The sequence below is a fragment of the Berghia stephanieae genome, chromosome 9, assembly GCF_034508935.2.
Source record: "Berghia stephanieae isolate SIO BIC M18660-M18661 chromosome 9, UCSD_Bste_1.3, whole genome shotgun sequence".
NCBI lineage: Eukaryota > Metazoa > Mollusca > Gastropoda > Nudibranchia > Aeolidiidae > Berghia > Berghia stephanieae.
Window position 1 is genome coordinate 21,137,041 of NC_088368.1, and position 17,888 is coordinate 21,154,928.

At 38.4% G+C, this 17,888-nt stretch overlaps 1 protein-coding gene across 24 annotated transcripts in view; it reads left to right on the forward strand.

Moving 5' to 3' along the window:
* Positions 1 to 16,868, forward strand: part of LOC144979842 (breast cancer anti-estrogen resistance protein 3 homolog) — a 155,959-nt gene extending 139,091 nt beyond the window's left edge. For 19 of the 24 annotated variants that reach the window (XM_078927031.1, XM_078927030.1, XM_078927029.1 and 16 more), the window contains 3 exons: positions 9,767 to 9,878; positions 11,149 to 11,200; positions 12,014 to 16,868. In XM_078927031.1, the coding sequence (XP_078783157.1) occupies positions 9,767 to 9,878; positions 11,149 to 11,200; positions 12,014 to 14,936 (3,087 nt within the window). In that variant the 3' untranslated portion in view covers positions 14,937 to 16,868. Of the gene's footprint in view, positions 1 to 832; positions 1,170 to 1,461; positions 1,806 to 4,904; positions 5,241 to 9,766; positions 9,879 to 11,148; positions 11,201 to 12,013 lie in introns of those variants that run through there. The other 5 variants (XM_078927045.1, XM_078927046.1, XM_078927047.1 and 2 more) reach the window with 5 other exon arrangements.
* Positions 16,869 to 17,888: the final 1,020 nt, after the last annotated feature.

Consider the following 17,888-nt stretch of genomic DNA (forward strand, 5'->3'; position numbering starts at 1 on the left):
TATGACGTAATCGTGACGTAATCGCTTTTGTCCTATTATGTGGTCATCAATGTCGGACGAAAAAAAAAGAAAATGGTTGCACCAAAAGATATTCGATTCAAACAGCAAGAAATGAAGTGAGTAGGAAAGTGCCAGTATGTATGTATGTATGTATGTATGTATGTATGTATGTATGTATGTATGTATGTATGTATGTATGTATGTATGTATGTATGTATGTATGTATGTATGTATGTATGCATGCATGTTTACATACATGTATGTATGTATGTATGTATGTATGTATGTATGTATGTATGTATGTATGTATGTATGTTTGCATACATGTATGTATGTATGTATGTATGTATGTATGTATGTATGTATGTATGTATGTATGTATGTATGTATGTATGCATGTATGTATTGTGTGTGTTTTTGTCCTCTCTGTTTGTCTCTCTGTCACACACACACTCTCTCTCTCTCTCTTTCTCTCTTTATCTCTCTTCTCCCTCCCTCTCTCTTTCTCTCTCTCTCTCTCTTCACTCCCCACACTCTTTCCTCCAATTTGCACACACACACACACACACACACACACACACGTACTCTCTCTCTCTCTCTCTCTCTCCACTCTCTTTCCTCCAATTTACACACACACACACACACACACACACACGTACTCTCTCTCTCTCTCTCTCTCTCTCTCTCCACTCTCTTTCCTCCAATTCACACACTCGACACACACACACACACACACGCACACACGGCACACACACACACACAATCACACTAATGTAAACAAAGTAAGTGTCGCCTTCCGCTTCCCTCTCCAATCCTGTTTGAACGTCTCCTTGAGGTAAGCTAGTTCCCAATTAGTATCATATTGTATCATATCATATATTCTCTTCAATCCCGTGTCTATGCTATATTATATTATTATATTACATTATTATAACATCATAGTTATTGGATACACAAGTTCCTTTGATTGCTTTGTCCGATTCTGAGTTGTCAGATTGTTTTATTTATTACTTTGTGTTTTTGGTTTATAAATAAAATACCCTACCAAGAAATTTGGTGAGTTCCGTGGCATAATATCAGTATTGTGATACTTGCATTTTAACCAGATAACCTGCTGTACCGTGTAAAGTAATTTTTGGGACTTTATCAAAGATTTCGCGAAGTCTCAGGTTTGAGAATTTTTACCAAGATGAGGGTCATTTAAATCAATCGATAATTAAATGACGAGTTTAGATTTATTGCCAAATTTTAAAATTACATAATTGTTGCTTAGATGTTTATACGGGCTATAATAACCATTGTTTTTCGGTTTTTATATTTAGAATGAGTTTTGATTATCTGGTACATTTTAATAAACAAGACATTTCCGAGCGATGTCTTCTATAATAATATTATAATATGCTTTAGCTTAGTCGTGTGGTATCTCTAATGCTAAGTCTATGATATTATAGCATCCCTTTCATTAGTCGTGTGGTATCTCTAATGCTAAGTCTATGATATTATAGCATCCCTGTCATTACCTTTCAAGTCTTACAAACCCACGAGCTTATGGTTGTTACTACGCAGTTTTTGACAACATAAAAAACAAAGAACTCCTCTGTTAAGTTCTGACAAGGCTTGTGAGAGAATTATATGATTAAATCTCTCTAGTCTAATTGTGAGGTGTTTTTTTTTTTTTCGTGTACAAGCCCAAAAAAAGACATGATCTAATAATACTAATACAAATTATTTACATCAGAAGCGTGAAGTTTCGTATTTTTCTTTGCACGTAATCGCGGTTGTTTGGAATTGTTCGTGATTCTTAAGTGTATTAATAAATCATAAAATTGATTGATCTACTTTAGTCAACAGCTTATAGATAGAATGCGCTTGGCCAGATTAACATTGCCTCCGGAAGTATAGGACAACTCAACTGTGTACCATGAACATTCTATCTATACAGTTAAGTGAGAACAACTCACAAACGCGGATGGCAAAAACAATAACAAAGGCCTGAGTGACGTCATCTGCATACTATCTATATTGAAAGGTAACTGGGCCCAAGAGAAAACCGGGTAGAACGCATGCACTCTATAGATAGTTCGAAGATGACTTCACTCAGGTCTTTGTTATTGTTTTTTGCCATCCGCGTTTATGAGTAATGCTCACTGAACTGTATTAGCCTGACTATAAACGTTCATGGATACACACAGTTTTGTGTGTTGGTCCGTTATACTTCCGGATGGCAATGTTATGAACTTCTTAGCCAAGCGCATACTGTCTATAGTTGATTGGCTCATCAAAACGTGCGGCTATGTGGTCTAGTGGTATGACACTCGCTTTCGTCGAATAGTTCAGTCCTTGGAAAAGGCTCTTTACTCATATTCTCTCATCGTACTCAGGTGTAAAATGATTACCTGGCCCTTAACAACGTTGTCTCTGTCGGAAAAAAAAATATAATATCGCCTAATAGGCGTCATGTCTCGTTCTACATGTTAAGCGTTGCTGTTGGTCAGGGACCCCTTGTAAAGCGCTTTGAGCACGTTCAGTGGATGTTGCGCTATCTAAATGCCCAAGTTTTTTTTATTATATCACAAAGTCCCCATTATTTATCTTTTTGTTTTTGTTTTTAGCCAGCCATTTTTATGAGTAATTCTCACTAAATTGTATAAATAGAATGACGTTGGCGTCACTCGGGTCTTTGTTATTATTTTTTTGCCATCCACGTTTATGAGTAATTCTCACTAAACTGTATTATCCTGACTATAAACGTTCAAGGTTACACATAGTTTTGTGTGTTGGTCCGTTATACTTCCGTGTGGCAATGTTGTGAGCTTCTTAGGCAAGCGCATACTATCTATAACGAAACGTTTAAGGTTACACTTAGTTTTGTGTGTTGGTCCGTTATATTAATCGGCTGGCGGATGTTATGAGATTTGGGGCTAAACGAATAGTATCAATGTGAGTCCCACTCATTGGGTCTGATTTACAGCTGGGTGGACTGGAGGGGGGAAGAGGGGGGGGATAAACCTCGACTGCTCCCGGGATCGTGGTCCATTTGCGTGTGAAGCGAGTGCTCTACCAACTGAGCTATAGATAGTATGCGCTTGACTAAGAAGTTCATAACATTGCCATCCGGAAGTATAACGGACCAACACACAAAACTGTGTGTATCCATGAACGTTTATAGTCGGGTTAATACAGTTCAGTGAGCATTACTCATAAACGCGGATGGCAAGAAACCATAACAAAGACCTGAGTGACGTCAACTTCGAACTATCGATAGGGACCCCCCCCCCCCCCCCCCCCCCTCCGTCTCCAACCTAGGACTTCCTTTAATGTGTCAGGTTTGAGACTTTTCACATATTGAAAGAGATACAAAGATGCTAAGCTGTGAACTGTAGAGAGGTAATAAACAACCAATGGATATAAGAGCTTCAAAAAAATAACAAATTACCAAACACGGAACATTTCAGGATCAAAACCCATCTATAGCAAAGTCTGTAAAGAAAGGACTTGCCACCGCCTACCTGTTTATTTTTTTAAAGTAATGTATTTATGTTATTGTTTTTTTTTGTTGGCCGAAGAAGGGTTTCGAGTCCGAAACGTTCCGTATTGAGTAAATTGTTCTTCTTGAAAGCTGTTATAATTATAATTTATTCATTTTTGTTGATTACTTTTCACATTTGTTTAATTATTTGAATAGCACTATCTATATTTGGCCTATAGATAGTTCGAAGATGACGTAACATTGGTCTTTGTTATTGTTTTTTGCCATCCGCGTTTATGAGTAATGCTCACTGAACTGTATTAACCCGACTATAAACGTTCATGATTACACACAGTTTTGTGTGTTGGTCCGTTATACTTCCGGATGGCAATGTTATGAGCTTCTTAGCCAAGCGCGTACTATCTATAGTTTTCTAACTAAAGTGAAACACAGTTGATCTTGTTTAAAAAGAACAGGGGTCGATACGTCTTACTTTAGAAACAAAAGGATATTAAAGAAACGAATAAATTTGAATCCGATACAGTTGAAAATGTTCAAATCGTATTGATGACATAATGATAGCTGTCGTTGATAAGGTAATGATTTGGAGCTTAGATCATTTAACTATAAATAGTAACACATTGTAATCTATTAATAAACTGTGGTAGAGGGAAATATAATAAGTAATTTAGAAGAATACAAGGTTAATACAAAAATAGATCGCATGATAGAGAAAGTGCTTTGCGTAGTATATTTGTGGCAACCGTGTTTTAACAACTCGAGAGAGAGAGAGAGAGAGATAGAGAGAGAGAGAGGGAGAGAGAGAGAGGGAGTGAGGGAGAGAGAGAGAGGGAGTGAGAGAGGTAGAGAGAGGGGGAGAAAGAGAGAGAGAGAGGGGGAGAGAGAGAGAGAGGGGGAGGAGAGAGGAGAGAGAGGGGGAGAAAGAGAGAGGGAGAGAAAGAGAGGAGAGAGAGAGGGGAGAAAGAGAGGAGAGAGGGAGAAAGAGAGAGGAGAGAGAGAGAGAGAGAGAGGAGAGAGAGAGAGAGGGAGAGAAAAGAGGGGGAGAAGAGAGAAGAGAGAGAGGAGAGAGAGGAGAGAGAGAGAGGGGGAGAGAGAGAGGAGAGAGAGAGAGAGGAGTGAGAAGGTAGAGAGAGAGAAAAGAGAGGGAGAGAGAGAGAGAAGAGAGAGAGTGAGGAGAGGAGAGAGAGGGAGAGAGAGAGAGAGAGAGAGAGAGAAAGAGAGAGAGAGAGATCAACCGTCTTTTGTTTTCATAGGTCAACAGTGTTTTGCTTTCTTTTTTTTTTTTTTTTTTTTTTTTTGTTAGTTTTTGGGGGGTTTTTTCTTTCAAATTTGACTCTTAACTAGGGCATTCTAAAAATAGTATTTCTTTTTTGGTCTCCTCGCTCTTAACAGAACACAATCTTCATTTGCTAATAGAAGATAAGTTGGCGGTTATTTATATAGCTTTCGATATTTTTTGTAATTTGACGTTGATGGAAATAACCGTTATTACTCGTTGGGGAAAACACTTATTTAAAAAGTATAAATGATGAGTGGTTTGGGCTTTTAATTAGAATTGATTTCAGATGTTGACATTTTCTGACTACTTGAATTATCCACGGTTGGTTGAAAAGGATTAATTTAAAAGTGACCGTTTTTGTGCTGATTTTCCAAGTTTTTCTCCACCGTTTTGGTTGTGAACATTTTAAATAATGACATTTTTTTTCTAACAAGATTTGAGCACGGCTAGACTGCGACCTTGAAAACTGAAGTAAGTTTTTAAAGACATTTAATTTAATACGATGTCATAACCCAAGAATATTAGACACTTTTATTTTTTGAGTGGTCAGCTACAAATTTATGTTTACCACCGTCCGTTTAGTATAGTTGGCTAGTCTATCATAAAGTACTTCCATCACATTAATTAAGAGACGTATTTACCTTATCAATGTTGGTTGGACAGAGGGGATAGAAATAACTTTGAACGATTGAAAGATTGAAACGTTTTGTACGTTAAAAATTCGAAAAAGTGTGTGTGAAACAGTGCCAGACGAAGTAAGAATGAAAAATACAAGAAAAAAGCCATCACAACAAATCTTCACACTTTTTTCAGCGTGGCTAAGTGGTACGGTCTTTGCTTCCTACCCGAAAGGTACCGAGTTCAATCATCCGCCGCTGCGTTGTGTGGCCTTGAGCAAGTCACCTCGCCCTAGCTCACTTTGCGGCGCTGCTCTGCGGCTGACGCCTGGGTTATTCCAGTCTTCCCTTGGAATAGACCCTAAAGACCCTAAAGACAAATTTCCCCTTGGGGATGAATAAAGGGAATTTTATTTATTTATTTTATCAGTGCCTGCTCCTTAATTTCTCACCTAGAGTTGTACAGTGTAGATATGTATCAATGGTTGTCTCCTTTAGTCAAAGGCAAATCAAATAATATAACACACCCGACGTTTAAAGATAGACGTGTCTGACATCCGAACTCACTTATGGGCCAAGATTAACATTGTTGTAATATTTTGCGTCATTTAACACTTTTTTTTGGATATTTCCAAATACAACAAAGAGCCCGTAAGGAATTGGGGAATCAAACCTTCAAATAAGGTACCGGTGTAAGGTAAAGAACTGAACAAGTGTGTATGAAAGGTGTCAGAAAAATCAAGAAAGAAAAATACAAGAAAAAAAAAAAAAACATCCCAAAAAAATCAGTCGACCTCGACTGGGGGATAGTACCTCAGACCTTCTACCTGGTAGCACGTCTGACCTGTAATCAGAAGGTATGAAGTTCGATTCCCAGTCGAGGTAGACTGATTTTTTGGGATGGTTTTTTTTTCTTGTATTTTTCTTTCTTTCTTTGTCTGGCACCTTTCACACACAATTGTTGTTCAGTTCTTTATCTTCAGATAAGTACACGTCGGATACACCGCACCATGTCGGTATCTATATATATATATATATATATATATATATAATATATATATATATATATATATATATATATATACATGCCGACTGAAGACGTGGACGAAAGCCACAGAAACGAACGTCTTGGCCATGTAATGTGAGTGACAATTTATATTATAATATATATAATACGGTAAGTACGAATTTTTGAAAAGCCTGCGTTCAACGTATTGATGAATTGAATGAAGTGATAGGATTGATAAATTCGTGTGGAACTTCATCATATCTGGACATAATAATAATAATAATAATAATAATAATAATAATAATAATAATAATAATAATAATAATAATAATAATAATAATAATATAATAATAATAATAATAATAATAATAATAATAATAATAATAAAATAATAATAATAATAATAATAATAATAATATATAATAATAATAATAATAATAATAATAATAAATAATAATAATAATAATAATAATAATAATAATAATAATAATAATACATCTTTATTGTCCTAAAAAAAAGTGGCAATTTGTCATTTGGTTACACATTTATAACAATACAATATTAACATAGACACACTCACACAGATGCACACTAGTAACATAGTAGTAGTCATCGAAAAAGAAACAATCAAAAACACCAAAGTGAGTTTTCAGTAAACTGTTCCCTCCAAGATAATAGCGGGTCCAAACAGTGGGCTATGAATACAATGTCAATAGAAGGAACGAAGTTAAAGTCACTCATCTCTTTGTTATTATTTTTAGACAGCCTGTTAGTGATTAGTTCTCACTAAATTATATCAATCAGACTATATCAACGATAAAGGTTACATGCGTTTTTTGTGTGTGTTGGTATGTTTGATTTGGCTAGTAGATGATGTGAGTATTTTTTCCTAAATGCATAGCATCAATTGAGTATGGTAACAAATCATGCTTTGTGTTTCCTTCTGTAGTTATTGGTTTTGTTTGTATCTTTTTTTTTCTTCCAGTATCCTCAGACTTTTAGATACTTTTGTTTTGTTTGACTGCCTATATTTATTTCGTTCTTTTTTTCATTATTTCTCTGCTCTCTTTTTTCCTTTATTCCTTTCAATCCTCCCCCCCCCCCCCCCCTTGTGGGTTTCATAGGCCAGACCGGATCAGATTTCCACCAGGCTAATTAGTCAGGCCTTAATGATAATAAATTGCATCCACTCCAATTAGCAACAAGTGGCGTGATTAGACCTAATGAGCCACCTTGCATCATTGACGAATTTGCACAAACAAATAACTAGCTATGTCCGTGCAGTCACTCACACTCACATACAACTTGCAATCTGTGAGATCTAAGTGGTGTTTGAAAAAGAGTGGCTGTGAGTGTGGGAAGCTACAGTAGCTCAATGGATAGGGCACTCAACTGACACTTGTTTTAGTTCCGTGTTGTTGGAATTTGTTAAATATATCTGCTTCTCTCTCTCTCTCTCTCTCTCTCTCTCTCTCTCTCTCTCTCTCTCTCTCTCTCTCTCTCTCTCTTTCTCTTTCTTTCTTTCTCTCTCTCTCTCTTTCTCTCTCTCTCTCTCTCTCTCTCTCTTTCTCTCTTTCTCTCTCTCTGTGCGTGTGCATGTGTGTGTGTGTGTGTGTGTGTGTGTGTGTGCGCATATGTAAGTAAATATGAACATTTCTGTAGCGTATTTCCTCTGCTTTATTTATCCTCCCTGTACCCCCCCCCCCCCCCCCCCCCCACCAGGCGACTAGGAGCCAAGTTTATATCTCTTACAGTGAAACTCCGAAAAGGCTGGGTATGATACAGTACGTATCAAAGCAGTTAATAAAAGACATGAAGATTGTTCCAAACATCGTCGTCCTCCCCCCCCCCCCCCCCCCCCCATCCCTCCCAGGGGCGTGGCTATATTGGTTGATTTGGTGCCTGGCACAGCATCCATCTTTTAAAAATAGATTATAACATTTATTAAAAAAAAATAAACGTGAGAAATGGTAAATACCGCTTCTTACTTATTTGAGTAAGTCTTTTCTTTAAATAATTTTCTTTCTTTTGTATTTACAAATATAGCTCGTTTAAAGTCATTTTCTTCTTATTCTGGCACCACCTTATACTGTAAGCATCCCACGCCACTGCTCCCTCCTTCCCTCACTTGTTTTTGTTATCTATAGTACGCCTTGCATTTGAGGTCTCAAGAGTCTCAAGTTGAGGAGTTAGTTTTTACAAGATGAGGGTCATTTTGATCGACCGATATTAGATGGACTATCTAGTTTTCTGGACAAAATATCTATTATGTGTGTTTTTTATTTTGGTTCTGTTTTGTTATTTTTGTTGTTGTTTGTTTTGTTTTTTTGTTATTTTTTTTTTGTTGTTGTTGTTGTTGTGTTTTTTTTTTGTTTGTTTGTTTTTTTTTTTGTTTTGGGGGGGGGGGGGGGGTTGGGAGGGGGGATGGTTGTTTTTTTTTTTTTTTTTTTTTTTTTTTTTGGGGGGGGGGGGGGGGGGTCCCCAGAATACGGCAGAATTGCCAACGTAACCCAAAACACACACGTTTTAATGGGCAATATAGTTATGAAAACAGATAGATTGGAATGGTTCGGACACGTTACGAGACGAGAGACAGGGAACGTACAGTCTCGTACGTGGGAAGGAAAGTATTGGGCTTACTACAATTAGTGGGGAAAGAGGAAAAGGGGACGCCCAAAGACTTCTTCTTCTTCTTCTAGCTTCCATGCCTGGTCCAGGCTTCGGATACTGCATGAATTATCTCTCTCCATTCCTCCCTGTTTCTTGCTTTTTCAAACAGCTCTTGGATTGTTAGGTTGGTGAAGCCCTTCAGTTGGTCTATGAGTGTTTTTCTTTGTCTCCCCCGGGCGCGTTTACCAGGTATTTTTCCACAACTTGCCAGGTATTCATTCTTATCTTTCCTTACTATGTGTCCGAAAAAGGATAGTTGTCGATCCGCTATTAAGGGCATTAGTTTCCTTTGTTGGTATGTTTGTTTTAGCACTTCTTCGTTCGTTTTGTGTGCAGTATACGATATTCTCTGCATCCTTCTCAAACACCACATTTCAAAAGCTTTGGGAAAGCCCAAAGACTAGATGGATGTATATAAGGTAAAGGATGATATGAGAGTACTGGGCCTGGAGGAAGATGATGCTATGAACCAAGATGCGTGGAGATTTGGTATTTAATTATGGCAACCCTGCAAAATGCGGGATAAATAGAAAGAAGATGAAGAAGAAGATAGTTACGAAAACACAATATTGGACCAATTGTTTTTGTTTTGTTTTTTTCTCTAATTTCTTCAACAATGCTGAATATATTTTTTTGTGACATGATACTGTATAGATGTGGTGAGTCACATTTCATACTGTCCATCTAATTTCTTTGTCTAGGACCTGCTGACAGCGACAGAGGCAGACATCAAAGACATCGGCATACGTCATGGCGGTCACAGGGCCAAGATTGTCTCCAGCTTGAGAATTCTCAGGGATAAATATGACAAGGGTTGGTCATCATCATCATCATCATTATCATCATTATCATCGTCATCATCATCGTCATCATCATCATCATCATCATCATCATCATCATCATCATCATCATCATCATCATCATCGTCGTAGTCGCCGTCGTCTTCGTCATTATCATCATCATCATCATCATCATCATCATCATCATCATCATCATCATCATCATCGTCATCGTCATCGATGATGAAGATGAAGATAATGGTGGTAGTGATGCTGTTGGTGGTGGTGGTGGTACTACTGCTACTACTACGACTACCACTACACTAGTAGTAGTAATAGTAGTAGTAGTAGTAGTTGTTGTAGTAGAAGTAGTTGTAGTACTAGTACTAATAACCGGTTCAAACCCCCATCACCGCCGCGAAAAATTTTTATTCTCTATTGTCTTCTGGCACTTACCTACTCACTTCATCTCTTGTTGTTACCAACATAAGTGCCTGCTCCACTCACTTTTCTGAATTAAAAATTCACTCCAAATACCGGAGCATCCTCAATGTCTCAATTGTTTCTATGTTATATGTTTGTGTTGAGAATATTGGCTTTTAACCTTAATTGCTGGCCAGGTAACTTCGCGGAGGTTGTGTGGGTTGGACCCGCGATCTCAAGTAGTCGGTGAGAGAGAGCTCTAATAATGACCTGAGTTAGAGACGATCTTTTTAGGGATTGTGGATAGCTCATACGGTAGAGTTACGCTTTCACCGGCCAGGCGGAGTGTGGTACCAGTAAGGTCGCGGGTTCAAACCCATATCACCGCCGCGAAAAATTGTTATTCTCTATTGTCTTCTGGCACTTTCCTACTCACTTCATCTCTTGTTATTACTAGTACTAATAGTAGTGGTGGTTGTAGTAGTAGTAGTAGTAGTAGTAGTAGTAGTAGTAGTAGTAGTGGATGTAGTAGTAGTAGTAGTAGTAGTAGTAGTAGTAGTAGTAGTAGTAGTAGTAGTAGTAGTAGTAGTAGTAGTAGTAGTAGTAGTAGTAGTAGTAGTAGTAGTAGTAGTAGTAGCAGCAGCAGTAGTAGTAGTAGTAGTAGTAGTAGTAGTAGTAGTAGTAGTAGTAGTAGTAGTAGTAGTAGTAGTAGTGGTGGTGGTGGTGGTGGTTGCACTAGTAGTCGTGTCGTGGTTATTTCGCCAGTTATGAATAAGTAAATTGACAAATTGACTTTTCTTTTCTTTTTCTTTCTCAACCTTGCATTAATTCTTTCTAAATACGTATTATCTCTGTAAATTTCTTTCCATTTTTGTTTCCAGGGCGACCCCAGAGATCACAAGGATTGATATACCAAGGGATACCCAATTACAAGTAGGTTGGATACTAGTGATTTTGTCAACATCCATCTAATTCTACCATCCTGTCCTACTTTGGAAAGAAACACGTATTTAATTAAAATTTTGGCCAGAAAACTCGTCCTTCAAATAAATATCGACCGATTAAAATGATCCTGTATTCATCTGGACAAAAACTCTCAAATCACTCTTCGCTTACTTTGCGCGGAGTCTGAAACCATCCGTTGCCGACGTTGCGCGTAGTCCCAGGTTTGAGAGCTTGTTTTTATTTGGCCAAGATGCATGTCATTTTGATCGTTCGATATAGAAACGGCAAGTTTTCTGGCCAAAATTTTAATACGTGTATTTTTTTTTCAGAGTACGACGGTGTTTTACAACTAAACTTTGAATTAGCGACGTAGACCATATTGGTATTTATTTTCGTTTTGTTTCCGATTGCTTTATTTATTTATTTATTTATTTATTTATTTATTTATTTATTTATTTATTTATTTATTTATTTATTTGTTTATTTATTCTTGCTGTCAGAATTTTGTTTTAATTATCAAAATCAAGAATAGAATGTTAGTCCCCATTCCTCGTTTTGGCACTTCACTGCGGTTGACGCCCGAGATATGTCTTTTCTTTTCTCGAGATATGCCCTTAAAACATCAACTGAGGGAGAAAAAAATGAAGAAATTGTTTTTATTCATTTTTATTTAGATTTTATTCATTATTTTTTCTCCTGGCGCTGATATGACCGAAATGTGTTGCAAGCACCGTAAAACCCTTAAAAACAAACATTCTTTTTACTTCAAAGATTATCTTGTCATTCTTTTGGATTTTTCAGCGCACCGGAACCCCCTGTATCTCCATTGAGAATCTCAGACCCTCAGGAACTCGCTGCCACCAAGGAAAAACTCAGACTTGATCTTGAGAAAGAACTAGCCGGCGACCCGTCCGAGCTTCGAACCCAATCCTGGTATCACGGCAACATCTCACGAGAACACGCCGAGACAGTCATTAAAGAAAACGGCGATTTTCTCGTCCGCGACTGCATCTCCCAACCCGGAGACTTCGTCGTGACTTGTAAATGGAAAGGAACTGTCTTGAATTTTATGATCACGTCAATCGTTGGAAATTGTGCACCCGGGCAGTTACCTCCCCTTTCCTACAAATTCGAAGACGAGTCATTTCCCACAATTCAACAGCTCATCGTTTGTTATCAAAATTCAGAGAGACCTGTAACCCTCGCTTCCGGTGCAATCTTGAAAAACCCCAAGCCTCGATGTATGCCTCTTAGTTACTACGACACGAAATACGGAGCTCTTTTCAATTTCATCAGTTCTGTCTGCCAGACCCCTCCAACCCATAGTCCGAAATCGAGTCCATTTATAACGCCGGATAACAGCCCAGCCATGAAGCGGAAGGGCGTGGTTTGGACCGGAAGCCATCCTGCCCTGAGTGTTACTTCGACCAATGGCGGAGGAGATATAGAAGGAAATGACCGTGGCGTGAGAGACAGTCGATCGGCATCACTTGATCGTTGTGACAGTCTTCCAGTGATCAAACTCATCCCTCCTGGGGAGAGCGAGCCAGGACGCCAACGCAATTTGAACACGTCGTCAAAACATGCCGATGTCACAGCTGTCTACGCCAAACCTACGCCTTCTCATCAACGTTCCGGAAGCGACATCGGATACGCAAAACCAACCTCTATTCACCAGCGTTCGGGAAGCGCTCCCATCATCAACGAGCCTGTCCCTCAATCGCATCACAATATTCCACCGGCATCATCTACTACTCCCACAAAACATCTTGTCGGCAATTCGGGCGTTCCTACTTCTGCCGACATGATAAACAATAATGGAGACAATAATAACAATAATAACCCCAACAACAGCAATAACAAAAATATCAATAACAATAATATCAAAACAGACGTCTCCCAGTCATCAACTCCACCAGTTCGCCGATCTACCACTCTCCAAAGAAGAAGCGGAAGTAAACTTTCTTCATCTTCCTCGTTGTCTAACCGGAAGCAGCCACCACTCCCTTCTTCCGGCAACACAGATTCATCCGCCGCCCCTCCTCCCAAGCCTAGTCGTGTTCCGTCCCTGAAGTACAGACAAAAACCAACAGTCGTCGTTCGGAACATCCAGGTTGACGATGACGACAGAGATTATTCCGATTACGGCCAAATTAAAGAAGGGCCAAGCTGGTTGCTGACGGAAAAGACCTCAAAAGGTTTTGGTAGAATTACAGAAGAAAATCTCAACAGTGCAATCCGCGATGGTAGTAGTAGTAGCAGTAACCCTCAGAACCAACCTCAGGCAATGCAGAAAGGAAGACGTGGAAATCGACTCAACAAAACTGGTTTATCCATTGACACGTCTGGGGCCAACAATAAAAATGGTGGCAACAATATGACGCCATCGCGAGTCCCGCCCCAATTTTCCACTGGACTTGTTCCCGAGGGAATCCAAACCCCGCCGTCTCCATCCTATCGTATCGTTGCCCGAAGTCGTTCTTTTCAGGGAGGAGGAGGGAAGGGTAATAACGATAACGACGACGATGAAGACGATTACGTCTACGACTACGATAACAATCTAAACAACGCAAAGGGATATTCTACTCTGCCCAGCAGATCTAAACAAAAGAAAAAAGCCAGAGACAGATCAGGGTCCGATACTGATTCCACAGTCATTGAAAATTCGAACACCGATTACGATTACCCTGCAGATGACTCAGAAAAATCGGAATTTCCCGATGCTTATACCTTGGAGATTCGTCGAATCACTCACCCTCCAAAGTCTTACAAAAGTGCAATAAACCCAGACACCTTCAAATCCCATTTGTTGCCCCCAGATCACAAAGTCCTGGATGCTAATATTCTCAAAAATGTCAAAGCCATTCTTCTGAGCAAATCTCCAAAAATAATTGGCATCCACATCACAAAGCACGACTTGTATATTATGAAAGGAGTCTCGGCCAAAGATCTTGGAATGGGAATTACATCCGGTTTTGAGCTCTTGACGCTTCCGCAAGGAACACAAGTGCGTCAAGATGTGATAGAACGATGGGAATGCCTTCGTCTTTTCGTCGTTTTAACTCTCATGTCTTCTCAGACAGTCACAGAAAGGGCCAAAATGCTCAGCCTTTGGATTCAAACGGGTTTTGAATTAAAATATAAACTAGGAAATTTGTTTAGTTTTAGTGCAGTCATGGGTGGAATGAGTGCGGCTCAGATAATACGCCTGAAGGACACGTGGCTCATCCTACGACAAAATCACACGGCGAGTGCTTACCTGTTCGATACCAAACTCAAATCAGCGTTTGCGTCGTTGAAAGACGGAAGCAGCGACTTACCGTTGAATAACATCAGCGTTCCCTACGTACTTCCGGTAGCACAACTTCTAGAAAGTCCTGACGTCGAGTCTATGGTGATGGCAGTTTCTCAGCTGTCGTGGGAGGAGGGGCTAGACCCAGTGGGCGTGGCTATCGATGTTCTACTGACCCACTTAGACACGGCGAGAGTTGTAGCGTCGCAGTATGGGATGTACCGCGTGTTTGGGAACGGTATTTTGACTGGTATAACGTCTTTGGATAACGACCTGGACACGATCGTCAACCCTGCCTTCCACCTACTTCTTATGTGGGGGGAGAAAGGATGCGGCGCCAAGAGACAACACCGTATCGTGAAGCTGGAGCAGATTTTTACACTTTTGTCACAGAAGTACCAAGTCCCTGGTGACGATGGGACAGAGGTTTGATTGGTAGATTGATCGATTGATTTTCTGATTGATTGATTGGTTGATTGATTGAATTGCTGATTGATTGATTAGTTGATTGATAGATTGATTGATTGATTGATTAGTTAATTGACAGGTTGATTGATTGATTTGATGATTGATTGATTAGTTGATTGACAGATTGATTGATTGATTGACTGATTACAGTGGAATCCCGATAAAACCAACATCCCCGGACCAGAAAGATTGGTTGGTTTTAAGCAGGGTTAACTTCATCCATTATCATTATCAATGAAATACACTCTTGTAAAGAACAGAAAATGTAGGCCAAACAAGAAGTGTTGACTTTAAGTAGAAATTGACTTTACAAGGGTTGATTTGTACGGATTCCATTGTTATTTGTTGATTGATTCATTGGATTATGATTGATTGGTTGATTTATTGATTGGATGATGATTGATTGGTTGATTGATTGGATGATGATTGATTGGTTGATTTATTGATTGGATGATGATTGATTGGATGATGATTGATTGGTTGATGATTGATTGGTTGATTGATTGGATGATGATTGATTGGTTGATTTATTGATTGGATGATGATTGATTGGTTGATTGATTGGATGATGATTGATTGGTTGATTGATTGGATGATGATTGATTGGTTGATTTATTGATTGGATGATGATTGATTGGTTGATTTATTGATTGGATGATGATTGATTGGTTGATTTATTGATTGGATGATGATCGATTGGTTGATTGATTGGATGATGATCGATTGGTTGATTGATTGGATAATGATTGATTATTTGATTGAGTGATTTTAATTGATTGTTATGTTGATTGATTGATTGATTTGACTGACTGATTGAAGGACTGATAAGTTGATTTTACCCTGGATTCTTTATGTTGATACAAATTATATCTACGCAGTTAAAGAATAAGTCATCAGATAATTATTATTATTATTATGATACTAGTAACAAGTCAGTACTATTGAAGAAGGGAAGCATTAAAAATATATAGGTCATTTTAAATCTAAATGAGTATTTATAGTCTTTTTATGTCTGGTGACATTGGTAAAAAGCTTATGTTATGGAATGGATGAACCAGTCTGTGTTGAGAGTTGAAGCTGTTGTCTGTCATATTTCTTTTTGAAAATGTCAAATTTAGTTATTAGAGAGCAGGCACTGGTGTAAGATATAGATCTTTTTAAAAAGTGTGTATGAAACAGTGTCAGACAAAAGAGAGGGAAAAATACAAGAAAACAATCCTCCCTACCCCCCCCCCCCCTTTTTTTTTTCAAAAAAAAAAAAATAATAAAAAAATAAAGGTCTTCTTCGAGGAAACCTGATTTTTCTTTTTTTTCAAGTTTTTTTTCTTGTATTTTTCTTTCTTCCTTTGTCTGCCACACACATTATCATATAGTTGTCATGTTTTTTTCCTCCGTTAAAAGCCGTCTTGTCATTGTCAGGCCTTATTGATACATACGTAGATGATTAAGATTGACACAAATTCTATGACTTTATATGCATGTTAAGTTGTGCCAAATTTTAAACTAATATCAAATGAGAAATAGAAAAAAAAATGTCTATTTGTTGCAAATATGCACTAAATATGCTATCACTTCCATCACCACCACCACCACCGCCACCACCACCACCACCACCACCACCACCACCACCATCATCATCATCATCCTCATCATCATCATCACCACCATCATTATTATCATCATCATCATCATCATCATCATCATCATCATCATCATCATCATAATCATCACCACCACCATCACCATCATCATCATCATCATCATCATCACCATCATCATCACCATCATCATCAAGTTGCAATAATTTTTCATGTTTTTATCGCTGTCCAATCAACCCTTTGTTTCAAATGTAACACAAAAACTACCATTGGATTAAAAATTGTTTTATACCACCTATTATTATTGGTCGTATCAATTCATGTTGATCTCTCTATGTCTGTTTGTCTCTTGTCTGTCTATCTATCTATGTATCTATATATGTATTATATATATATATATATATATATATATATATATATATATGTGTGTGTGTGTGTGTGTGTATGTGTATGTGTATGTGTGTGTGTATTTATCTATATGTCTATATATCTATCTGTCTGACGGTCTATCTATCTGTCTGTCTGTCTGAATATCTGTTTGTCAGTCTATCTATCTCCGTACCTACCTTACCTACATATCTACTCCTCTCTATGGATTGCGTGATTTTCGGACCTGTAGACCACTGGTTCGAGTCCAGCACTGGGCGCCGCAAAGTGAATCCTTGGGAAAGACACTTTATTCACATTATCTAATCGCACTCAAGTGTAAATCGAGTACCTGGCCAGGTACAGCGTTGTCTCAGTTGGAAAAAATAATGTAATAGCGCATATTAGGTGTCTTCTCTAGTCCTTCATGTTATGTGTTGCTGTTGGCTTGGGACCCCTTGTAAAGCGCTTTGAGTAGATGAACCGGATATTGCGCAACGACTGAGAGATGCGGAGTTCTTGAAGACGTCTGACGACACAGAGGATTTGACATTGAATGGTCATTCAGGGATAGTAGATACAGTATCCGTCCTTTCTGGGATCTAACCCGGGACTGATTAGCAGCTGAGGCACAGCCCTTTATTGTGTGTACATGAGTGTGCATGTGTGTGATTCTTTGTAGGTATGAGCGTAACCCAAACAGTTCTTGTAGACAATAGACACGTAGATAACCACGCCTCTCGGACAGTTGTCATAATGTAAACAATGGGAGTGATTGGTAAACATAGCAAATTAAATAGGTTTTACTATCGATGGTATATATCTAATTAAAATACCCACTGTTCCACCGCTTGATGACTAAACCAACACAGATATCTATGTGTAAACTTAAACGTTTATGATATAATCGATAAAACCGTGAGATAACTAGTCACCTATTTGGCAATAATAT